General features: G+C 35.2%; 3 protein-coding genes and 1 long non-coding RNA gene across 7 annotated transcripts; 2 read left to right on the top strand and 2 right to left on the bottom strand.

Moving 5' to 3' along the window:
* Positions 1–5,933: 5,933 nt before the first annotated feature.
* LOC142528873 (DNA glycosylase/AP lyase ROS1-like) lies at positions 5,934–15,925 on the top strand. Of its 3 annotated transcripts, none has more exons than XM_075634133.1 (19): positions 5,934–6,693; positions 7,018–8,835; positions 8,917–9,309; positions 10,176–10,266; positions 10,365–11,466; positions 11,590–11,669; positions 11,746–11,830; positions 11,907–11,998; positions 12,072–12,140; positions 12,245–12,281; positions 12,379–12,461; positions 13,193–13,657; positions 13,802–13,838; positions 13,931–13,988; positions 14,152–14,291; positions 14,394–14,459; positions 14,545–14,659; positions 14,737–14,778; positions 15,551–15,925. In XM_075634133.1, the coding sequence occupies exons 1-19, from the start codon at positions 5,934–5,936 to the stop codon at positions 15,667–15,669; spliced, it is 5,652 nt and encodes a 1,883-aa protein (XP_075490248.1). In that variant the 3' UTR covers positions 15,670–15,925. The 3 variants fall into 3 exon arrangements, with proteins under 3 accessions (XP_075490248.1, XP_075490247.1, XP_075490246.1); XM_075634132.1 differs by having other exon boundaries at positions 7,015–8,835; positions 14,740–14,778; XM_075634131.1 differs by having other exon boundaries at positions 7,015–8,835.
* LOC142528875 (uncharacterized) lies at positions 14,785–17,025 on the bottom strand. Of its 2 annotated transcripts, none has more exons than XR_012815780.1 (3): positions 16,982–17,025; positions 16,612–16,693; positions 14,785–15,270 (listed from the first exon to the last, which is right to left on the bottom strand). It is a non-coding gene; the product is annotated as an uncharacterized LOC142528875 (long non-coding RNA). The 2 variants fall into 2 exon arrangements; XR_012815781.1 differs by having other exon boundaries at positions 16,970–17,024.
* Positions 17,026–17,792: 767 nt separating this feature from the next.
* Positions 17,793–19,354, top strand: LOC142529704 (uncharacterized). The gene is made up of 3 exons (XM_075635314.1): positions 17,793–18,371; positions 18,451–18,621; positions 18,702–19,354. Exons 1-3 carry the CDS (start codon positions 17,853–17,855, stop codon positions 18,828–18,830), a joined length of 819 nt encoding a protein of 272 aa, XP_075491429.1. The 5' UTR covers positions 17,793–17,852; the 3' UTR covers positions 18,831–19,354.
* Positions 19,355–22,396: 3,042 nt separating this feature from the next.
* Positions 22,397–23,692, bottom strand: LOC142528518 (uncharacterized). Its single transcript, XM_075633569.1, has one exon. The coding sequence runs from the start codon at positions 23,690–23,692 to the stop codon at positions 22,397–22,399; it is 1,296 nt and encodes a 431-aa protein (XP_075489684.1).
* Between the last annotated feature and the right edge of the window lie 2,558 nt (positions 23,693–26,250).

The following is a 26,250-nucleotide window of genomic DNA, read 5'->3' as shown; positions in this document are numbered from 1 at the left end:
CGTATTTCCATCTAATATCCATTTGGATGACATGTTCATTTCATTTAATTATTTTTTTTATTTTTTAAAAAAACAAATTTGCAACTAAATATTGAACTTTTTCAAGTACTTAGTTTTACTTGCGAAATATCTAATTTCAGTTTTAAAATAATTGATTTGGTAAATGAGATACTCAGAATGAGTATTAAAATACTGGATATTCTAATATGCAACGCAAGTTCACCAAGTGCTCTTGGATGACTTGTTCATTTCATTTAATTTTTTTATTTAAAAAAAAAACAAATTCACAACTAAGTATTGAACTTTTTCAAGTACTTAGTTTTACTTGTGAAATACCTAATTTCAGTTTTAAAATACTTGATTTGGTAAATGAGATACTCAGAATGAGTATTAAAATACTGGATATTCGAATATGCAACGCAAGTTCACCAAGTGCTCGTATTTCCATCCAAGATCCATTTGGATGACTTGTTAATTTCATTTAATTATTTTTTTATTTTAAAAAAAACAAATTCGCAACTAAGCATTGAACTTTTTCAATTACTTAGTTTACTTGCGAAATACCTACTTTCAGTTTTAAAATACTTGATTTGATAATTGAGATACTCATAAAAGTTAATAAAATACTGGATATTCTAGTAATGTAAGTTCACTAAGTGCTCCCATTTTCATTCAAGATGCATTTGGATGACATGTACATTTCATTTAAATATTTTTTTTATTTTTAAAAGAAAAACAAATTCACAACTAAACATTGAACTTTTTGAAGTACTTAGTTTTACTTGCGAAATACCTAATTTCAATTTTAAAATACTTGATTTGGTAAATAAAATACTCAGAATGAGTATTAAAATACTGGATATTAGAATATACAACGTAAGTTCACCAAATGCTCGTATTTCCATCCAAGATGCATTTGGATGATATGTTTATTTCATTTAATTATTTTTTTTATTGTTTAAAAAAACAAATTCGTAACTAAACATTGAACATTTTCAAGTACTTAGTTTTACTTGCGAAACACCTAATTTAAAATACTTGATTTGGTAAATGAGATACTCAGAATGGGTATTAAAATACTGGATATTCGAATATGCAACGTAAGTTCACCAAGTGTTGGTCTTTCCTTGGAAGATGCATTTGGACGACATATTCTTCTCATGTGATATCTATTTTGTAAAAAAAAAATTCAAATTCTCAACTAAGCATGAAACTTTTAAAGTACTTAGTTTATTTGATAAGTACCTAATTTCAGTTTCAAAATACTTGATTTCATAAATGAGATACTCAGAATAGGTAATAAAATACTGAATATTTCTAATATGCATTATGATGCAATTTCAATGCAATTGAAATTTTAACAAATACATTGTTCATCACTCTCTATGAAATAAAAATAACAATTTATTTCGGTATACAAAGAAATAATTTACTTTTACTCCGGGACAAGTATGCTACTATATTTTTGTTAAAAGTAAGTGCTTATTTTGATCTACAAACAACTTACTCTTACTTTACGATCAGTAATGAACTGTGTTCATTTCTATAAATGACATGAATAAGTATTCTAATGAATCTTAGTTGGAAAAACCAACCATGATATTATGAGTATCTCATTTACCAAATCAAGTATTTTAAATTAAAATTATGTATTTCGCAATTAAAAGTAAGTACTTCAAAATGTTTCATGCTTAGTGATCGAGCAAAACTTTCATTGTAAAATTCTTAGTAAAAATTAATAATATTCAAGCTCGAAATAATCGTAAGTGCACGATGTCAAGTAATAATATAGTGTACAAGAGTACGAGTATCGTTCCTCTAAGGACTGTATTTCTCAATTATTATTCTCAGTTATTCAATTTTTAGCAGTGATACTTCAGATGATTGTTTACTACTACGATTATTAAATAAAACTCAATGAAATGGTTCAAGGATTAAATGATGAAATAAATAAAGCTAGAATGATTGATTAAAGTTCAAAGAGAAATGAATTTGTTGAGAATCTCGGTTCACCTACCCCTCGCTAATCTTCTTAATTCGTTCGACAATGATCTATGCTTTCGACGAGATTTCCTATCAAGGGTGAATTGCATGTTGTTTTATTAAATCCCCTAGCTTTCGACCTACTGGACTATGACTATCGACATGTATACGACTTCATATTTATATGTAAATTGTAAATCCATGAATTATGCTACTCGTTCCTATCACGGGCTATTATCTCGAAGAACATTGTCCGAAAATCTTCAAATCTTCGCTCCAAGCCTTTTTTCTCTTTCAAAGCCTTGTGGCTGTTAAAAAGTCATTGAACATGTTATCCAAATGCATCTTCGATGGAAATGCAAGCAGTTGGTGAACTTACGTTGCATATTCGAATATCCAGTATTTTAATACTCATTACGAGTATCTCATTTACCAAATAAAGTATTTTAAAACTGAAATTAGGTATTTTGCAAGTAAAACTAAGAACTTGATAAAGTTCAATGCTCAGTTGCGAATTTGTTTTTTTAACAATAAAAAAGTAATTAAGTGAAATGAACATGTCATCAAAATGTATCTTGGATAGAAATGCGAGCACTTGATGAACTTACGTTGCATATTCGAATATCCAATATTTTAATACACATTCTGAGTATCTCATTTACCAAATCAAGTATTTTAAAATTGAAATTAGGTATTTCGCAAATAAAAGTAAGTACTTCAAAATGTTCTATGCTTGGTTGCGAATTTGTTTTTTTTTAAATAAAGAAAATAATTAAATGAAATGAACATGTCATCCAAATGCATCTCGGATGAAAATGAGAGCACTTGGTGAACTTACGTTGCATATTCGAATATTCAGTATTTTAATACTCATTCTGAGTATTTCATTTACCAAATCAATTATTTTAAAATTGAAATTAGATATTTCGCAAATAGAACTAAGTACTTGAAAAAGTTCAATACTTAGTTATGAATTTGTTTTTTTTTTAAATAAAAAAATAATTAAATGAAATGAACAAGTCACCCAAATGGATCTTTGATAGAAATACGAGCACTTGGTGAACTTACATTGCATATTCGAATATCCAATATTTTAGTACCCATTCTGAGTATCTCATTTACCAAATCAAGTATTTTAAAATTGAAATTAGTTATTTCGCAAATAAAAGTAAGTACTTCAAAATGTTCTATGCTTAGTTGCGAATTTGTTTTTTTTTTTAAATAAAAAATAATTAAATGAAATGAACAAGTCATCCAAATGCATTTTGGATTGACATGCAAGCACTTGGTGAACTTACGTTGCATATTCGAATATCCAGTATTTTAATACCCATTCTGAGTATTTCATTTACCAAGTCAAGTATTTTAAAATTGAAATTAGGTACTTCGCAAATAAAACTAATTACTTGAAAAACGTTCAATGCTTAGTTACGAATTTGTTTTTTTAACAATAAAAAAATAATTAAATGAAATGAACATGTCATCCAAATGCATTTTGGATGGAATGCGAGCATTTGGTGAACTTACGTTGCCTATTCTTTTTTTTTTAAAGTACGTTGCATATTCTAATATCCTGTATTTTAATATTTATTCTGAATATCTCATTTACCAAATCAAGTATTTCAAAACTGAAATTAGGTATTTCGCAAGTAAAACTAAGTACTTGAAAAAGTTCAATGTTTAGTTGCAAATTTGTTTTTTTAAAAATAAAAAAAATTAAATGAAATGAACAAGTCTTCCAAATGGATCTTGGATGGAAATACGAGCACTTGGTGAATTTGCGTTGCATATTCGAATATCCAGTATTTTAATTTTCATTCTGAGTATCTCATTTACCAAATCAAGTATTTTAAAATTGAAATTAGGTATTTCGCAAGTAAAACTAATTACTTGAAAAAGTTCAATTCTTAGTTGCGAATTTGTTTTTTTAAAAACAAAAAAATAATTAAATGAAATGAACATTCCATCTAAATGGATCTTGGATGAAATACGAACACTTGGTGAACTTTCGTTACATATTCGAATATCCAGTGTTTTAATACATATTTTGAGTATGTTATTTACTGAATCAAGTATTTTAAAATTGAAATTAAGTATTTCACAAGTAAAACTAAGTATTTCAAAGAGTTCAATGCTTAGTTGTGAATTTTTTTTTAAATAAAAAATATTTAATTCAATGTACATGTCATCCAAACGCATCGGGAATTATGAGTGGAAAGAGAATAGACCAACAAAAATAGAGATTTATATACTTTTTTATTAATTAAAAAGGGTAAAAAAGTAAAAATGCTTGAAACATGTAGTAAAAACTAAGTTGGTCACTTGTCAAGTATTAAAATACAAAAAAAAAATTGATAGATACTGAATCTTAAAAAAATGATTGACAGATGTATTTTTCTACAAATTACCCAAATATAAAACCAAACAGAATATTTTTAAAACCAACACTTGTGTTTTCAAAGCCTATTTATTATTAATTTATTACTTATCATGACATCACCTATTTGACGGAACCCTTGTCGTTAAACAATCTTTTCACTGAACCCAAACCTCAACCATCACGCATTTCTCGCAAACCTAACAGTCTTAACAGAAAAATACAAGTGAGTGCAGTCCATTTAAACCTCTTCTTTTGCATTGAGACTGCCATCTCAACTTATTCTCCAATCCAATGGTCCACTGTAAATGCTCATTCAGCAGCTTTATTCAGTACATCATAACCGTGTGACAATTCTTCTTTGCCCTCTCATGCCATACAAAATCTCCCTTACTGTGAACAAAATTGCCTAAATCACATTATTCACTTTAAGATATACTAATAAATTATTAAATGTCCAAATAAGATGTCTGAATTGATGAATAAGTAATCTCTTGACAATAGTCAAAAGTTTCATTTATCTTCTCGAGACCTTCTCGGATAAGCATTGTCGTACATGACTTACTAAGTACAGTTTATCTAGCTAGTGTAATTTGTAAGTTATCGCGTTAACCCGAAAGTTTATCCAATACGCTCCAAAAAGTAGTGACCACGAGTTCTTACGTAATAAAAAAATATTATTAAGTATATGACAAGTTGAAACCTTATATTTGGCTAAACCAAATGTAAACTACTATCGTTTTGTATGTAATAGTGATTTTAATTTAATGAATCAAATGCAAGTTCCCTCTATATATATATATGAAAAAATAGGTATTATAAAGAACAAAATTAACTTATAATCCTTGAAAATAAAATTAGCACTGAAGCTTATTATTGGATGATGATGCGTGAGTTTTACCGGGAAAGAGTTACCAGCACAAAGATTCTCCCTCTAAATGAATAAAAACAGTGGTCTTTCCATCTGTTTACTTTCCTGCTTTCTCTCACCACTGCTTCAGGAAAAAAAAACAGCCCAACGCTTTGATTTAGCTTCCACCGCTTCATGAGATCTTGACCTGAAATCCTACAACTAGGGTGAGTTCAATTCACTAAATGGTTCCCAAATCGCTCTAAATTTCTCATTTTTTTCATCTACACTGGTCCGCTTTGTTTGGGAGATTGAAATTTTTTTATTTATTTTCCACTTAAATTTGTGAAATGACCTTGTAGCTTGGGTGAAAAGGCTTTGCTGTAGGCTGAGGAAATTAAGGAACTATGTTAATTTAACAGCGCCTGTTACTGCCTCTACCGTGGAGGAAAACTGAAGATTCCTATGTTCACTTGTTTGAGAAAGGTCAGTCACCAATTGTGATTAGTTGGTATGAATTTGAAAAGCTAGTACTTTCATAAAAATGGCAGTTTTCTTCGATTAATTCTCTCCTTTTCCAGTTCCTTGTTCTGATGTAGATTTAATTTTGTCAATTTTTTCTCATAATATGCCATGAAATGCAGTTGACGCAGAATAAATTACTCAAAAAAATTTATCAGGAAAAAATAGAAGTTTTGCCTGGGTCAGTGCCACACCGGAGGGATGGCTGAAAGAAAAGAGGAAACAACTCCGCATTTAACCGATATCAATGTTGGTTCTTGGATTCCGTCAACCCCAGCAAAGCTGCATTTGACAGGGCAGCAGTTGATCTGTGACAATTGGCAAGAAAATCACTTAGTTCAGACGAATAGGCCGATGACAGAAAGATCGAGTCCGGATAACCACGTTAACCGACCAAATTGTTCCGAACCAGGAAGGTTATTGGGGGATTATTTGCAAGAAATACAATGTCATTTAGTACCTGCATGCTCTGAATCTTGTGGGATGAATTTCAAGGTCGGAGGTGGTTTCGAGGCTTGGCAAGTGGATGAAGCCGCACCTGATTCCTGTCTTCATCGGGACAATTCATGCAGTTTCACCACCTGGCAAGCAAGTGAAGCCACCATTGCCCGTCCTCGTGTGGATGACGTCTGTGGCTTCAACTTTTGCCAACCGCACAATGCAGTGAATTCCCATTTTTATGAAGAGGATTTATGCAAATACAGTGGAATTTCGGTTAAAGACGCCGGCAAATGGACCACACCTTTTGGCAATCTCTTGGCTCCAGCAAAGATTGTGGCAGACAATGCAGTCTCACAGAATTATTTTATGGCGACAAGCCTTTCGGCTCCCTATTTTGACCCTCAGATTGAAGGTAAATACTTCAAAATGAGCGCAGGAAATACTTCGGTTGGAGATTTAGACAATCAGCATGAAGCCAAAGTTGTAGCTGAATCCAATAGCATGCCGGATACTCTCAAGGGTACGTCACATATCCTGTTTTTTTCCGGGAATTCATGTACAGCTTTGAGTGTTGATAGCAACTGTTGCGAAAATGCAGTTTTGAATAACAAATGTTGGTGATAAAAGTTGAGAATGTAGAGGTCGGAACCTGATGCCGCTTGTTTCTCCTTATGTCCTTGAGGACCTTGACCATTAAGCAAGAAATAAAGAAGATGAATTGGAATGAGAAACTGATAATATATAGGAAACTAAGAATATGAAAAAGGTCTGCCAGGGATGCATGCGTGAGGTATTTTTGTATTTTCCTTGAACTAATATTTTAATATGTTCTTATTACCAGCAGATGGAACTTCCAGCCCTTCTCGGATCCTTTTCGACCTAAATTCATCACCAATAATGATTAAAGATACATCATTTATCAACAGGAAGTCAGGCCAGTTTGAACCTATAACACCAGAGAAGACCAATAAAGCGGAGTACATGCAGAAATATGTTGTGTTGGATTCAAACATAGATGAACTACCAGTGGAAAAGGATTCACAAGAGAACAAAATTTCTAATGATGAAGTAAGGCAACTTCGCAAGAAAGTAAAGAACTCTAAGTTGGATGTTGACAGGTTGTGCGCCACCACGTCCACCCAATTGCAAGAGAATCACAAGCCTGACAAGGGAGGCAACAAGGAAGCTAACTTGACCAAAACACCACAGCAAAGGCCAAGGAGGAGAAAGCACCGGCCCAAAGTCGTAAGAGAAGCCCAACCTAAACGTACTCCTAAACCAAATAAAGAAAGACCTATTATTCCCAAAAGAGTCGAGAAGTGTAATCAAAGAAAAAGAGCAAGCATTACTCATGACTTTCCATCAGAAGGGGAAAGCAGTGGCACAGATTCAAGTGACGAGGTTCCTAATTCTAAGAATACCCCAGGCAGAAGGAGGGAGTATGGGAGAACAAAAGGAATTGACAAACCTGAACCTAAAATGAAGAGTAGTACGCCAAAAATAAGAAGCCTAAAATCCATCGATCAAACCAGAAGTTCATGCAGAAGATCTCTGAATTTTGACTTGGAAAACCTAGTAAGAGAAGAAAGCTCCCCATGTTGTTCATCTGCAAACAGTGATATGGAATTGCAAGAAGAGATGGAATTAGCGATAAAGAAAAATCACATGGATGCTTATGAACTTACAAGTTCTTCTGATCATTTACTGGAAGAATATCTTTCAAGACCCAATAGAGAAATCCCAAACCTATCACCTCATACGAAGATGGATTCTTTGGATGACCACAACCTTACAAACTGGAATATATGTACCAGAGGGAAGTGCCAAATAGTATTCTCAGATGCGACACCTGACAAAGAGGAGATTACTGCAGAGGTAACTCTGAAACCCAGTGACTGCTGGACACCTAAGAGTCCAAGTGATTCCAACTGTAGAAGCACATGCATGAAAGGGGAAAGACAAGCTGGAGGCGTAAAAAGACAATACACGAGTATGGCTCCTGAAACAGAACTCAGCAACAGTGCATTTTACAATTCCCTGCTGTCGCACTTTTCTATGTCATCACAAAATGCAGATAACAATGACAGCACTACCACAATGCATTTCCCAGCAATTTACAAGAAAAAGAGAACCGACAATAGTCAAAATAGGCCAAAGCCCGGCTTGCACTGTACAATGACCACCTCAAACACTTATGTGAAACTGGGAAATCAACCTCTTGACGATTCTTGGAGAACGCTATACACATCAAAATCTTGTCAGGGATCTTTCGTTTCTCAAAGTAGAGCCGTTTATCCAAAAAAACATTACCCTGCAAATGATAAAACTCTGAGTAAAGAGCAGATATCTAAATGCAGGTTAGCTTTGGGACCTACGGAGTGGATTAAGAAAAAGAGATCTAAAGGCCCTGCTCGAGTACAGAAGTTAGCTTCCTTGATAAAAGTTTGCAAAGAACTACCAGCTTCTTCATGTAACGCTGCATCAATATCAAGAATAAATCGGAAAATAGGAAACTTGATGGAGAAACAGTCATGCATGGAAGCCTTGACAGCTGACATCTGCCCAACGATGACAAAAAAGAAGAGGTCGAAGCGAAGCATGCTTATCAATTCAACAATAAAAAATATTTCTAATCAACAAAAATTCACCTGCAACCCCAACGGTAAAACCTACTTTAAATACTTTCTACAAGACAACTTTGGAATGTGGATATATTTTGACTTGTTTGCATCATTGGACCCAGGACCACTCTTTACTATAACGTGGAAACGCACGTCTCTGATTGATTCGGTCATTGAGAAACTTAAACAGTTTGATCTAACATCAGCTCAAAAAGAGAAGGCACTTGTCATTCACAATCTTCAACATGAAGAGAACTATGCCCTTGTTCCATATCAAAGTGGTGGAGCAGTTGTCCCATTTGTTAGTTTACTTGATCAAGTTAAAAGAAGACATCATCGGCCTAAAGTGGCCCTTGATGATGAGACAACGAGAGTGTGGAAACTATTGTTAGATAATATAAACAGTGAAGGCATTGATGGAACGGATGAAGAAAATACAAAATGGTGGGAAGAAGAAAGAAGAGTATTTAATGGAAGAGCAGACTCATTTATAGCCCGGATGCATCTTATACAAGGTATATGAACATTTATCAAGTTTCCCTTATAGATGTGATAAAATTGGCATGTCACTGGTTCTTCAGTGGTGGAGCCCACAGATAAATCTGAATGATATCTCGCATAGAATTTAGTAGAAATGATGCCATACTGATAATCTGAATTAGCCAGTCCGAAAAAGTAACCCAGTATTCTATTTTTTTTAGCTACTTGGTTTGGCATGTCTGCACGCATATACATAGACTAATAAATAAACACTTCTTCTGGCATAAAATCACGTGTCTAATCATGAGAGGGCTTGCTGGGCCAAAATGTACACTAGACAAACATATGATTGGCTCTATACGTGAAGGAAAATGCATTTCCAAAGTAGTCTGGATAAAATTAAGATAAACAGTTATACCTAAAACATTGCTCAGTGCTATCTATTTCTGTTACCAAAATCCTTCTCTTACCACGCTCCAGTTAAAACTAGGTTAGGCGAGATATTTTAACACGCAAAAAACCTTTCCCTCAACCAGTACAACAAGAAATTAATAGAAGCTGTTAGCTAAAAAATGGCTGACTATCAGTGTGAAACTTACAAATAGCGAGTCAGCACAAGCTGAACCTGCATCTGGATGTAACAAGAACTAGATGAAACAAAAGCATGCATATGAGTAAATGATGTCTTAAAAATAGTGCTGCTTCCTTTCTATTACAAATATTCTGACCCTTAATGAAAGAGATGCATATAAACTTATATCCATACATTTTGTAAATCTGCTTCCTGTAGCCTGAGAACTCTAATCCTCTGCTGCATTTATAAAGTATCTAACATAATGTCAGCGGGTCAATTCTTTCACAATTTTAAAACAATATAAAATTGTGAAAAGTTTCATAACAGGAGACAGACGCTTTTCACCATGGAAGGGGTCTGTTGTTGACTCTGTAATTGGTGTTTTTCTCACTCAAAATGTTTCAGATCATCTATCCAGGTAGATTGATTTTTTTATTTGAAATTCAGTCAAATGTTTCCATACATCTAAGCTCCTCAATTTTCAAGCGATAATTTGAATGTAATTGAGTTTTTCAGTTCTGCCTTCATGTCTCTTGCTGCACATTTCCCCTTCAAGTCAAAGACCAACCTTTCAGAATTATATGACGAGAAAATGACTATAAAGGTTGAAGAACCTAAGGCATGTGTACTGGATCCTGGGGAAATATTTATATCAAACACACCATTGTTAAATAAGCCAATTAGTGGAGGGGATCCTGAGATACTTCAGGATTTTGACTATGATGATATCAAGACAGTGAACACTGTTGATCCCCCTGAGAAGATTTTTGTCGACATTATCCCACATGAAGACTCCAGAGGCCTATTTTCAGAAATCTCCACAAATGGTTCAGTTGTGTCTGATGAATCTATCACAATCAAGTCAATGAGCTTGAGAGGGGTCCAAAGAGAATCGGATGATGCACTTTCTTCTCAGACTTCAGTCATTTCTTCTCAGAACTCCATTGATTCCCCCATTGTACCAACCAGCCAAATAACTGAATCTTACTTATTGAGCACCTCGGAAGAAGAGCCTGCTGCTGAAGTTAAACTAAATAAGTTCTCCAGCGCTACTTCTTTTGTCAAGCTGTTACAGATGGCCGGAACAATGCTCCACGGTATGTCTGAAAAAGGCAGTCATGGGAAAATGTTGGATGCAAGTGGAGAAGTACAGTCAGAAAGGTTGACCCAAAACTTGCAAAATGAGAATCATTTTACATCCCCTGCAAAACCTATTATGTCATATAACTATACTTCACGTGTAAAGGGAGACCAAGAACCAGTAACAATCAGTCCACAAAATTTGATGGATGTTGCAGGTGGTAGTAGCAAAATCGATCAATCCAAAATGTCTGACCATAAGAAAGTTAACTCAAATCCATACGACCCTGATTATCATCCTAGCAAGTTATTTAATGGACAAAAAGTAAAAAAAGGAAGAATAGGAAAAGAGAAACGGAACCCAGTTGACTGGGATGGGTTGAGAAAACAAGCACAGGTAGGAAGCAAAATAAGGGAGAAACTGGACGACAGATTGGACTCTGTGGATTGGGATGCTGTTAGATGTGCAGATGTTAATGAGATTGCCAAAATTATCAAAGACAGAGGAATGAACAACATGCTAGCACAAAGAATCAAGGTCTGCGGTTGAGTTTTCTACAGAACTTCAGATCTTTTAATTTAATATGATTACGTATTTATTCCTCAGGCATCCAGAAATCCCTTGCCACCAAATAATGATCATTTTGCAATGACTGTGTAGGGATTCCTCAATCGCATTGTTAAGGATCATGGAAGCACTGATCTGGAATGGCTGAGGGACATTCCACCAGACAAAGCAAAGTAAGCCACAAGAGCTCCCAACTGGCATTTATAAGTATCAAGTCTTAGGTATAACACATTTTTTAACTTTCTACAGAGAGTATCTGCTGAGCATTCAGGGATTAGGTTTGAAGAGTGTAGAGTGTGTGCGGCTTCTGACACTTCATCAACTTGCCTTTCCTGTAAGATTAAACTTGCTTATAGTTCTTTTCCTTGATATGGATTTACTGACACGGTGCCTCTCCTGCCCTCACAAAGGTTGACACCAATGTCGGGCGTATATCGGTACGACTAGGGTGGGTTCCTCTTCAGCCATTGCCTGAGTCACTTCAGCTGCACCTGCTAGAACTGTAAGCACGTCTGTTTTACCTTCCGATAGCGATGACTAGCTTTACGGAATTGATATGTTGTTTCTTTGTGTAGGTACCCGGTGCTGGAGTCCATACAAAAATATTTGTGGCCTAGGCTATGCAAACTTGATCAAAGAACACTGTAAATAAAATTTCTGTACATGAATGCACCAAAAGAAATTTTTATTCACCAAATATTCCAAGTCGTCATCATTTCTATGATCTAATTTAGCCTTTTCATTACAGATATGAGCTGCATTACCAAATGATTACTTTTGGAAAGGTATGGCATTATTGTTCAGATATGTGTCTTAGGTACTACATTTGACCAGAAAGCTGATGTGGCATGCAAATCTGAAGCTAAAAACATGTTTTGTCAGGTATTCTGCACAAAGAATAAGCCAAATTGCAATGCATGTCCAATGAGGGGAGAATGCAGACATTTTGCTAGTGCATTTGCAAGGTTATCCATCATTTAATACTTATTTCAGCTGAACCACTATATTTATTTGAGTGTGATAATTGCTCCTCTTGAAGTTATGTATTTGGGACAAGGATCACATGCATAGCATCAAAATAAATTTAAACCTATTTTTAATAATTAAAAACGGGTGACAAAATAAATGTAGATAAGCAATCGAAACTGCCTTGAACTTTCATCAAACATAAATGTTAGACCCCTTCGAAAGTGAAAGTGCAACCTAAGATGATCCGGTGTTACAAGCTTAAGTCGATTGTTCAGCTCTAGACGAATCACGAGAATTCAAACGGTCACAACTTAGATTCACAAGGCTTTAGTGATTCATTTTACTCTTTTTAATAATATACTAATATAAAGGTTCATATTTATTAGTAAAACAAACGCTTATAAGCATGTTTTATATTTTTATGATATGATAACATAGAATAAAGAGTAACAATTATCAGTAAAACAAACTCATAACCATGTTATATAGCATTCAACATAAAATGTAAAATCAATGTACATTTATTTTGTCAAGGCAATGCATTCTTAAACAAAGAAAATAGAAAGATTATACATGAGTTTGTACCAACCAACTAGAACTCTTGTCAGAAAACTTTACAAGCTCGGCCCCAACTCAACTTGTTTGCATCTATACTTGTAAGTAGGTAATAACATGATGATGTTTTTGACATATAATGCCAATTGGTGGAATCTGATGAATGATGCAGTGCGAGACTTGGTTTACCAGCACCAGAAGAGAAAAACATTGTGAGTGCAGCAAAAAACGAAGGAGCAGATCAAAAGTCAACTGGAGGAATGAATACCTTGCAATTGCCTTCACTTCAAGTTAATCAGAATGATGCTGAATTGAAAGTTAGCAACACTCAACCCATTATCGAAGAACCAACTACACCAGAGCCTATTATTGAAGTGCCAGTAACTCCAGAACCAGAGCATGTGCAAGTTCCAGAATTTGACATCGAGAACCCTTTCCACGAAGATCTTGGTGAAATCCCTACTATCCAACTCAATATGGAAGAGTTCAATCATAATTTGCAGAAAATAATGCAGCAAAATGCAGAACTTCAGGAGAAATATATGTCAAAAGCCTTGGTAGCTTTAAATTTGCAAGATGCTTCCATCCCCTTTCCCAAACTTAAAAATGTGAGCCAACTAAGAACAGAACATCAAGTGTAAGTAAGACTCTCATTATTATAAATTGATTAACATGTTTGCAGCACATTAGACCACCATAAAATTCACGAATCAGTCATGTGGGATTTTTGAAACAATTCTTGTATGCTTTGAGTTGACTGACCCATTAAGTCTTTTTACAGCTATGAGCTTCCAGATTCACACCCTCTCCTTGAAGGGGTTAGTGATATTCTATGAGCTTGTTTCAACTCAAAAGATGTGTAATCAGTACACCTTCCTTCCTTGACTAATTATAATTTCTGAATATACAGATGGACAAACGAGAACAAGATGATCCTTCCCCTTACTTACTTGCAATATGGACACCAGGTATGAAAACACAATAAACCGATTAAAAACTTCCAGCCTGCAATGTAAGAAATGTGATCACATATCTTGTCTAATGAGCAATTTCCGAGAAAAGGTAAATTGATTTTGAAGTCATCGAGAGTTGCATTATAAACTGAATAGGTCTACCAATATTTCATATCAGGCGAAACTCTAGACTCTATTGAACCACCAAAGAGGCGGTGTAGCTTCCGAGACTCCAAGAAACTATGCACTGAAGAAACTTGTTCATCATGCAATAGTATACGTGAAGCAGACTCTCAAACTGTCAGGGGAACTCTTCTGGTATGAACAATACTATTATAAAACAATATCTGTGGCATAATAAAATTGAAAAATAAAATTCCCTAGCCAATTAAGCAAATCTAACATTAGAAAGCATAACAGGTACCATGCAGGACCGCCATGAGAGGAAGTTTTCCTCTAAATGGCACATACTTCCAAGTGAACGAGGTAATGAAGAATCAAGTTTTTCGTTCGTTAGTGATCCATGAAGTCATGTTCAAACCGATATAAACTTCAAATTTGTTGTCTGCAGGTATTTTCTGACCATGAAAGTAGCCTCAATCCAATGGATGTTCCAAGAGAGTGGTTATGGAACATGCCGAGGAGAACTGTGTACTTTGGGACATCAATACCAACAATTTTTAAAGGTAGAGTGCAAAACACTGAGTACTGGACATAGTACAACTTTTCAAAAGATTTCATCATGATATCTCTTACTGTTTAGTAGGCCTGTCGACAGAAGGCATCCAACATTGCTTTTGGAGAGGTATGTTCAGATATTTGACTATCCTTATTTTAGCTGTTCCCGTAACACCTTATATTTTAAGATGCAAACATGGGATACAGTATAAGTAGTCAGCTTCACGTCTGAATAGGATTATTATTGGAGCCATACTAAACTTTTCGGCCATCTTATATGATGATTATTAATGAAGAAAAACATAATATAATAAATGAATAAAAATAAAAGCAGACTTTTTTTATACCCAAAGTTAAGATATAAACCACATCTTTTATGAAAATAGAAAGGGTAGAAGCTTGGGGATATCACTATCTCTCAGCTGCAATGAGTGTCAGCTTCTATCGAATACCTTCATATGCCACTGTAAATTTAGGATATAACATGATAAAACTCTATACTCATTCAAAAAACACTTTACTCCAAGACAACTGGATTACCTCATTATTCGTCATCTCTATCTTTTTTATTGCTTATTTTTCTAGCCCCATCATCTCCAGTGCCAGTCTTTTCCGAACTCTGCCATAAAATTTTTAGCCAGAGGTGTCTGTTAAGCAATTCTCATACAAAGAAGTTCATAACCAACACGATTTGACAAGTCAAAACAATAATAGACATGATACAAAACAGGTATTTAGCCGATTCAAATGTGAAAAGCCACAGGATGACATAACTTTGTCTCAAAATAATACCCTTTCACGAAAGCAAAGTTTGTATTCTTTTATATTTATTGTACATCATAATACCTCACACAACTTGTTTACCTACTTTACATCGTCCTCGTCCGTCATTTTTTCAGGGTTTGTCTGTGTTAGGGGATTTGACAGGAGAACAAGAGCTCCCCGCCCACTTATCGCCAGATTGCATTTTCCAGCGAGCAAGTTGGTCAGAAGGAAAGGAAAGATAGACGAGAACTAAACAGAGACTTGACTACTATAACATGCATAGAATTGCGTTTACAGCAGGGGCAATAACAACAAAATGGCTCACAACTGGTTTAGCGAAGCAGCTGCAGAATGATTTAACCCAATATAGCAACTTGGACTTGAATAGAGACAGATTTAGTAAAATGATGGCATTCATCACAAAAAGATAAAATCCATGTGCAAGAGGTTCGAAACATGTCTCTCTTTTAATTTCTTACCTAATGATGAGATTAGCTCATTTTCCTGAAGGCTGAATGCTTGTAGTTATGGGTCGAGAATAAGAACAAGGGGACAATGGTAACGTCTGATTCATGATCAAAGTAACTCTTAACATGCCTAAAATGTACTCCACTTTATTCTTGATGAATTATAAGGGATGAAGGACAATTATTCATGGGAAGAGATTCACGATAGATATAATCCAGTGAAGCACAGAGTTCTTGTGAATGGGAAACCCTACGAAGTATTTACTGTGTTAGTTCAGGCCAGGATAATCTTATTATTATAAAACATCAACAAGTTAGTCTCTGCGTGAATGCATTAATGCAACAAAATTCAGATTATACTTATCTTAAATAAAAATTTGAATCATGTCCTAACATATTGCATCGTAATAAAGTTGGTGTGATAATAGAAATAGAACAAATGATATGACGCAACTATAACTTGGAGCTGATGCTCAATGCAGACGAGAAAAACAAAGACAGTGAGAAGAATTCAACATTGGAATTATAACAAAAAAGTTTTAAATATTTCTGTATTTTTCCTAAATTTGAGTTTGTATCCATACATTTATCAAACCACCCTTCTTTTCTGGCCTCACCCCCATCCCAACTGAAATCCTGGATTCAGTCAGACCCGATCCATAAGGTCCATACATCGTATGCATGTTCCCAAATCCTGAAAAACCTCCTAATCCAACAAAGTTTGTTACCTGGTCCGGGGGCACAATATAAACCACTACTTTTTTATCTACAGGTTTTGTTTCGATGCATATAGCTTTGAGCCCAGGTAATCTGCAAAAAGAAGAAGGGAAAAAATAAAAAAACAATATAAAGGAAACACAAGGTTTTCAATCAAATGTGCTACCATGCACACGGTAAATATACCACATAATCCGAGCATATGCGAATAAAAGTTCCCCCATTCCATCAAATATATGAAATCCAACGAGATTAAAACAGAAATTCAACAATAAAAAAAACTCTGACCCAATATCATGAAACACATTTATAAGCGTGAAACTGTGAGTGAAAAAGTATGCGCGAGTGTGTAGTACAAGCCGTGTATACATGTTCTACTACCGTTCGGCTGCAATGCGACGGAAGATCGGTGAAGCGTTTTGGGACTGTTGTGGTTTTTTCAAAAAAAGGATCCGTAATGAAAATTACTTTTATGCCCTTGTGTTTTAAGTTTAAAATCTGTGAAACACACGATTAAACGCACTCTTTTGCCAAAAACCAGCAAGACCCTATTCCGAACTCTAAACACTCCGTTCCTGGAAAAACGTCTCCATCGACTCTTCAAAATCTCAACCGAAAGAATGGCAGACGAAAATGTGGTAATTTTCGCGTTTATTTCGATATGTTTATTCTGAATTTTAGTCGTATTTTTTAGTTATGTTTGATGCGTGTGTGTGCGTAATCGACCATGGTTTTCCACCATGGTCGACCATACAAAGTAGACGTTGTTTGTTTTCGACCATAAAAAGTAATGATTTTATGGTCGACCATGTTTTATTTGGTCGACTACGTTTTATGGTCGACCATAAGACGAAGTCGACCATAAGACGAAGTCGACCTAAAGATTTTATGGTCGACCATGTTTTATTTGGTCGACTTCGTCTTATGGTCAGACGAAGTCGACCATAAAACATGGTCGACCTTATTTGTTTGTATGGTCGACCAAATGTGGTTTTATGGTCAACCACAAAATTTTTCCTAACCTTACTAATAATTTTTTTTTTGTCACAGGTCTATTTGCCGAGAAAACTAGGCAGGGATGCCATTTTCCGATGTAAGTTGACAATTCAATCGAGATATAACGAAATTTCTTAGAAGATTCATTTTTATTTGAACAACGAGGAGAGAACCCATTTTCGAGCATTCGCCTTTTGGTAATTTAGTTAGGTATTATAGAGATTTTAAAATTTCCAGCCAAATTCTATGGTATTTAATGAGTAACCAGATACTTGATAGTAGTAGTGATGATTTGTGGATGGTGGTGCGCAAAAGGCCTGTTAGATTTTCTTTGTTAGAGTATTGTTTAATAACGGGTCTCGATTGGGCTATAGAGCCCGAAGATTTACCAGATAGAGGTGTATTTGGCACCACACATTTTCTCGGTAAGGCTGATATTGTTTTGGGTGATTTGGAGGGAAAGATTATTGTCCAAGAGCATAACGAGACTGGTCTAGACATGGAGAAGATAAAGATGGCTAGTCTATACTTTTGTTGTGCCATATTCGGTGAGGCGACGAGGAAAAAGACGACGAAGATCGACCCTAAATACTTGAGGCTCGTAGATGATTTGGATATGTTCAACCATTATCCCTGGGGTAGAGTAGCCTATCGGGATGCGGTCCGATGTCTGAAGAAGGATCTTTTAGGACGATATAATTACCTCGCCGAGGCACAGGGCCGGAAAGAAGTTGAGGGCAGCTTCCTTGTCGGTGGTTTTGTTCTTCCTCTGCAGGTATATTATTTTTTGAATGTTATAGTGGATTTGTTATCTCTATTTGTACCAGTAACACTGTTTGAAATTTATGTTACAGATCTTCGCTTATGAATGTTATCCGAGCGTGGCACATAAGTTAGCAAGGAGAAGAGATGTGGACGGTTTGATGTTGCCCAGGATGTTTCAGTGGGTGACTAAGACGTGGGCGTCAAACCGTGCCCCAACTGGTGTTGAAATCGCTGCAGCCTTCGGTGATTGTCCTATAGATGTAAGTAATATGAATTGATTTGGTAAAATAACCGTGGACATTAATTTTAATTAATTTGATCTTTTATTAATTATATGCAGGATTGTCTGGGATTTTTGACTCCTACTCCTGAGGAGCTAGTTGCACCGTATTATACGACCGGGCATTTTGTTGATTCTGCGCCTGATGCGGTGATCACTCGGGTACTCGAGCTCTGGAGGCAGGGTTAGACAGTCATATGTAGCGAGCACCCTGTGGAGTCTCCCTCAGTCCAGCCCACGCATTCTGCACATTCACCTCCCTCTGACCAGCCCATGCATTTTGGACATTCACCTCCCTCTGTCCAGCACACGCCTCCTGCACATGCATCTCCTGACGTTTCTGGCATCCGTCCTGGTGAGCTCGATAGATCCAGCTCTAGGACCAGTTCTCCTATGCGTACGGGTCCTAGAGTCCACTTTGGACTCAATCCCTCCCGCCGCCCATCACCCTTGGAGCATCGTTTCGAGCGGCGATTGACTGCGTTGGAGGATTCCGTTATGTCCATGCATGTGAAGATTGCAGCAGAATTTATTGAGACCAGAGCGTTTATGAGGAGTATAAATCAAGCTCTAGTTGACTTGAAATCGAGTTTGGCTGAACAGATTAGAGCTGGTTTTGCTGAGATGAGGTCTAACATGCCAGTGCAGGAGGACAGAGATTATAGCATAGTCTATAGCAGAGGGCGGAAGAGGAAAGCATCTGAGGCAGATTTTGGTGAGTTAATTTTATTTATTATATTTATGTTTATGTAGTATAATGATTTAGTACAATTCCCATAATTATTTTAATTTGTTTGATGTGCGCTTTTAGGTGTGGATGATAATCTGGCTAGGAAAATTGCGAGTACTTGCCAAACACTAAATATATTTGAGCCTAACCTTCCGATGATTATAGAGGAGTCCTCAGAAGGTGAGTAATGCAATTTTTTGATTTGATATTTATGTATAGTATATTAAACAACAAAGTCTTTATTTTTAGATATTCAAGTGACTCCGGTTCCGCGTAAGTCAGGTGGTGAGGCGACCACGTCTAGAGGTTATTACAGTAAACCTTGTCTATTCATATTTGCATTAAAGTTGTTATTATTTTAATTTGTTGAATGTACGCTGTTAGGTGTGGCTGATATTTTGGGTAGGGAAATTGGCAGTGGTAGCCAATCCCAACAGATATTTGAGCCTAACCTTCAAGCCATTCCAGATGAGTCCGCAGGAGGTGAGGTAATGCACATTTTTTATATTTATATTTATTTATAGTATATTAAACAATATATTTTATGTTTTTAGATATTCAAGTGACTCCACATGCGCGTATGTCAGGAGGCGGGGCGACCACGTCGAGAGGTTATTAACCTATACCTTGTTTATTGTTCATATTTGCATTAAAGTTGTTACAATTGATCATTTTATAGATGTCGGTATGAGGCCACTTGCGGAGACCGTGACACTGAAGGTAAACAACTCGCTTGCGCGAGTTAGGGCCTCGATGCTCGACCGTTCGCCCAGTAGGATTCGAGGTTTTTATGCCGAATATGAGAAGTCATTATATGGGCCCATGGCTATCGCAAACTCGCGTGTCACTTTCCTTGTAAGCTTTTAAATAAATCTTTTATAAAGTTTAAATTTGTAGAGAACTTCTTTTAAAACTTTGAAAACCTTTTGTTATGTTGAATTCAGCACATCGGCGAAGCTCTCCGTGGATTGCTTGAGATGCAGATCCGACATCCTGAAGTGATGTCGACAGATGATTCGTTGATGGACAGAGATTTCTACTCTGCGATATCAGTTTTGGCCGAAGCTAAAGATATCGATTTCAACATAAATCTGGCACCGATTGTGAGCAAAGTCAAAGGTAGTGATCCAGAATGGCCGTGTCTCTCGTGGGAAAAGGCGCGAAGAATTCTCATCCCTGTCTACACAGATGGGAGCTGGTTTTTGCTAAAACTCGTGACAGGAGTGAATAAGTGCATTATATATGACTTGCAGCGAAGGCACGATCCCAAATTCAAAGATCTGAATGAAGACATAGAGCCTATACTTATAAACGCTGCTCGTCTGCTATCCATTGTTGGGAACAACCCACACCCCGAGAGGCCATGGAATATAAAACTACATGATGAATTCCGTGCCAAGATTATACAGTACGTTGTCAACTTTCTATTTAAAATATAATAACTTCATTATTATTTTTTTTAATGTTAACAATAAATATTAACTTCTCATTTTTTTTCACAGCGAAGATTCAGGAGCGTTTGTGTTAGCTGTTGCCGGATACTCTTTGTCCAGGAGTGTGCAAGTAGTACTAACTTTAGATGATAGATTAGTATCTGAGTTTAGATACTTTTTAGCTTGTAATATGTTCCTTAATGATTGGTGATTATTGTGATGTATCGGACAATTTTATGTCATTATTGGAACATGGTTTTCTTATGTAATTTTTGGTGTTATTTTGTTGGTCGACCACTCTCGTTTTTGGTTGACAAAAATTGTCTGGTCGACCACAAAATTCTGTTAGTCGACCATAAACGAGTTTGGTCGACCAACGAGTAATGATCGACCTTTACCTTTTATGGTCGACCATTATATTGTGTTGGTCGACCACCACTGTTCTTTTGGTCGACCATTTTTAGTTAGTTTTAGGGTTTAGGGTTTTTCATCCCAATCTCAGTATTTTGCCATGATCTAAAAAACAGGATTATGTTATATGTTTCAAGTTAAATTTGAATCATGGAATCGAACAAATTTATTTATATTTTTTAAAAAATATAAATCGTAATTTCAAGATTATGTTATATATTTTAATTTACATATGAATCAATTCATCACAATCTCAGTATTTGGCACGATCTAAAACACAGGATTATGTTATATGTTTCAAGTTAAATTTGAATCATGGAATTGAACTATTTTTTTATATTTTTAAAAAAATATAAATCGTAATTTCAAGATTATGTTATATATTTTAATTTACATATGAATCAATTCATCACAATCTCAGTATTTGGCACGATCTAAAAAACAGGATTATGTTATATGTTTCAAGTTAAATTTGAATCATGAAATTGAACTATTTTTTTATATTTTAAAAAAAATATAAATCGTAATTTCAAGATTATGTTATATATTTTAATTTACATATGAATCAATTCATCACAATCTCAGTATTTGGCACGATCTAAAAAACATGATTATGTTATATGTTTCAAGTTAAATTTGAATCATGGAATCGAATTTTTTTTATATTTTTTAAAAAATATAAATCGTAATTTCAAGATTATGTTATATATTTTAATTTACATATGAATCAATTCATCATAATCTCAGTATTTGGCACGATCTAAAAAACATGATTATGTTATATGTTTCAAGTTAAATTTGAATCATGGAATCGAACTATTTTTTTATATTTTTTAAAAATATAAATCATAATTTCAAGATTATGTTATATATTTTAATTTACATATGAATCAATTCATCACAATCTCAGTAATTTGCCACGATCACAATTATGTTACATATTTTGGACAATTATTAATATATATTTAAAAAAAAACAAAACTCACCAACAAGCTAATGGTCGACCATGAGATTGATGGTCGACCAAAGAAAACTAATGGTCGACCATCAAGCTAATGGTCGACCATGAGATTGATGGTCGACCTAACAAAGCTAAGGATCGACCATCACCCTACCGATAGCTTGATGGTCGACCAAAGAAAAATAATGGTCGACCATCAAGCTAATGGTCGACCCTCAAGCTATCTCTTGCTGAATTCACCAATCGAAGGAAATCTGTTTTGTTTTCTTCTGTCAACTCTCTTCTCTAGCAAAGGAGGCAACACCAATGGAAAATAAATGTTTCGTGGCCATTCATTTTCTTCTGGAACGGGATAAACAGTCTCTGAGTAAGCCATGCACCATGACATTGTAGAATAGTACTGTGAACACATATCATATAAATCAATATTCGCTAACCAACTAGCTGCGATGGCATGAGCACATGGGATTCTATCAATATCAAAAACTCGACATGTGCATCTTTTTGATTTGAGGTCCACTATGGCCGAATGTCCACGACTCCTAACATCAAACTCCATACGTCCTAATTCAAAAACTTGCATTCCTTGGGCATCTGTGAACCTGCTACGAAGAATCCCCTCGATCGTAGGGGTCAAGTTAGTGTTACTTGCAATTGATGCGTGGCGATATCGGGCAAACCAAGATGAGACCAGTTTCTGTAAAGAATCTAAGAGTGCAATGATTGGCAGTTTCCTTTCTTCAAGTAGTCTAGCATTGATCGACTCAACCCCGTTTGTCGTCATAATATTGTAACGGGTCTTTGGACAATACGCTCGAGTCCATCTATCAAGTGAGTCTCTCTCATCCAAATATTGCGCTGCCTCAGGATATCTATTCCTAAAATCATTGTATGCAATATCAAACTCGAAAGTTTTATAAATTTTTGCAATGTGCAAAAACATTTCGGTTGCACCCTTCTTTTTGCATCTAGTCTTCATGTTTTGGGATAAATGCCACGTACAATGACCATGATGCGCATTTCTATAGACAGTAGAAATCGCATTAATGATCCTATGATGCCTGTCAGAAATTATCACCAATTCATCCTCATCTGGTACTACTTCTAACAACTTCGTTAAAAACCAACTCCACGAAGAAGTACACTCGACATCTACGATTCCCCACGCCAAAGGATATTGGTGATAATTTCCATCTTGTGCCGATGCCACTAGTAAAACACCATTATATTTGCCCTTCAACCATGTACCATCAATTGATACAACTTTTCGCATACTTCGATATCCTCTAACGCATGCACCAAAAGCAAGAAACATATACTTGAATCGATTTTCCTCGTCGACAAATATGTCTGTTATGCTTCCTCGATTCATCTGCTCAAGCATGTGCAAATAACAACTCAATTTATTAAAACTCTGCGTAGGATCACCTTTCATCATATTGTCTGCTAGTTCTTTCCCTTTCCAAGCCTTGTAGTATGATATATCAGCATTCATACTATTGCGCATCATCGCCATCACTGCTTTTGGTACAATTGGCACTGGATGACCTTGGAAATTATTAATTAACATATCACGAACAACAACAGAACTTGCTCCACGGATTCTCTTTCGTCTCCCAGTCAAACCACATGTATGTGTATTACAATATGTTCGAATGGAGAATGCACGTGAATCATTCTTAATCAAAGAGGTCCAGATTCTCCACTTTCAATCAGACACTACACATTTTACGGCGTACACCTTTTGGCTACTTTTAACCGTCTCAAATTCAAAGCAAGCTTCCAAACTTATTCTAATTAGCTCTTTTTTCACCGCTTCTCGGTTTGGAAACTCTTGATCAACAAACAAATTTGAACCATCCGTGAATGAAAATGAGTCACTGTCAATATCCACATCCGCATCCAAATTTGCGTCATTGCTTTGAACCAAATTTGCCTCGACCTCAATTGCATCATTACATGCTTCATCATATAACTCGTCTGTGTTACTACGATCCACATGCATGACATCCACGTTATGCGCTTCGTCGAAAAAATCACTGCTATTATTACGATCCACAGAAACAATATTCAAGTGAAAATAATCATCAAAATGCCGCTGTTCGTTAATATTGCAATTGTTTTCATCAATACCATACCCGTGCACATTATCAAAAGAATCAACAGAAGCAACACATTCAATTTCTACTTGAAGCATCGGCCTACTTCTCGGACAACCAAGATACAAATATGCTTTCAAATCATGGTCATTCTCTATATAAATTGGTTTAATGTTGCACGACAAATCTAGAAGATAACTCAACCTCAAGTTGGCAGTGTCTTCTACTTTTCCAGCTCTATATAGTTCACTTTTTAAATTTTCAAAATAACAAATATCATCATCCACTGGAATAACAACAAACTTTGCATTGGCCCCTGGATTCCATTTATAAACCAGCCCCTCCGTCACTTCCCATTTCCCATCAAAATGAACAACAATAACTGTTGACATATCTACAAAGTGCACAAACAAATATGATAATTAGAATGAGCAAAATTATTTAATAACAAAATAAAAACAAAACCGCACATGGTCGACCAGAAATATGTTGGTCGACCAAGAAATTAAGTCGGTCGACCATTAAGAGTGTGGTCGACCATGAAAAAATTTTCATTGGTCGACCAGGAAGAACTTAATTTCTCGGTCGATCATTAAGAGTGTGGTCGACCATGAAAAATTTTTCATTGGTCGACCAGGAAGAATTTTTCTTGATCGACCAACTTAATTTTGGTTGAAAAAAATTCTTCATTTTAATTTTGTTCGACGAAAAAAACAATGAACGACACAAATTATTGATCTTCAATTTGGTCGATAGCTGCATGAAATGAAGAAAACAATGAACTGGTTTTCAGGAGCAAACTTACTTTATTTTTCTTCGTCTTCAAATACAGAAGAATGAGACCAACATATGTGGGAGTAGATTTAGATCTGAATCTGAGGAATGAGCGCAACAACACCTGAGCAACAATAGTGTCAATTTCGATTTAATGTGACGCGGAAGTGGTAGATGAGGAAGATGAGTTCTTTAAATTTGGGAAGCTTACAATTGGGGAATTTTGTGGGGATTTTGTGCGTCGGATGAGAAGAAAGAGAAGAGATTAATTAATTTAGAAAGTTATAAATTTAATTAAGGTTTAACATACTAATCAAGAGTCAACTCCTTCTTTTTTTTAAAAAAAAAGTCACACTCCTTGTTTTTTAAATCGTTCGTGAGGGGATCCCATTTTTTTAATTGGCCCCCCAAAGTAAGGGGGGAAAAAAGAGCCGGTATGCTAAAAATAATAAAAATAAAAGTAGGCAAACAAGAGCCGGTTTTTTTAATTATCTGTGAGACGAGTCAACTCTATCGATATTCACAATAAAAAATAATACTATTAACATAAAAAATAATTTTTTTTATGAATAATTCAAATAAGATATATGTCTCAAAAAATACGATCCGAGAGACCATTTAACATAAATTTTTGTTTAAAAATAAATAAAAGAACCAAAATAGACGGGAGGGAACAAGTAAGCTTTGAAGGCGTCAAAATTTGCCCTTTCCCTTACTTTGGGTGACCCTCGAGTAATTAAAATCGTAGTTTTATATACTTTTTCCTAAGTATACTTGAATAATATAATTATATTTTCACTAAAAAATAATAATAAAATTATTAAATTCATAGTTTCGAGATTTATCTGAATTTTTCTTATTTTATTTAATTTTTGTTTGTATATATGATTATTTCAAATCCGACTTATCTATATCTATTTTTTATCAGAATTATTATTTTATCATATCCGTCAATAAACTAGAGGGGGTATTTGAAAAAAATAGACTTAGTCAACCATTTTTTTTTAAAAAAAAACTTCTTCAAGTGTATTTATTAAATGAGTAGATTTCTTGTGAGACGGTCTCAAGAATCTTTATCTGTGAGACTGATCAACACTAACGATATTCACAATAAAAAATAATACTCTTAGCATAAAAAATAATAATTTTTCATGTATGACCCAAATAAGATATCTGTATCACAAAATACGACCCATAAAAC

Source organism: Primulina tabacum, chromosome 16, assembly GCF_025594145.1.
Source record: "Primulina tabacum isolate GXHZ01 chromosome 16, ASM2559414v2, whole genome shotgun sequence".
NCBI classification, from domain to species: Eukaryota; Viridiplantae; Streptophyta; class Magnoliopsida; order Lamiales; family Gesneriaceae; genus Primulina; species Primulina tabacum.
Note: the sequence above shows the minus strand (reverse complement) of the source record. Positions and strands in the feature narration are given on the sequence as shown.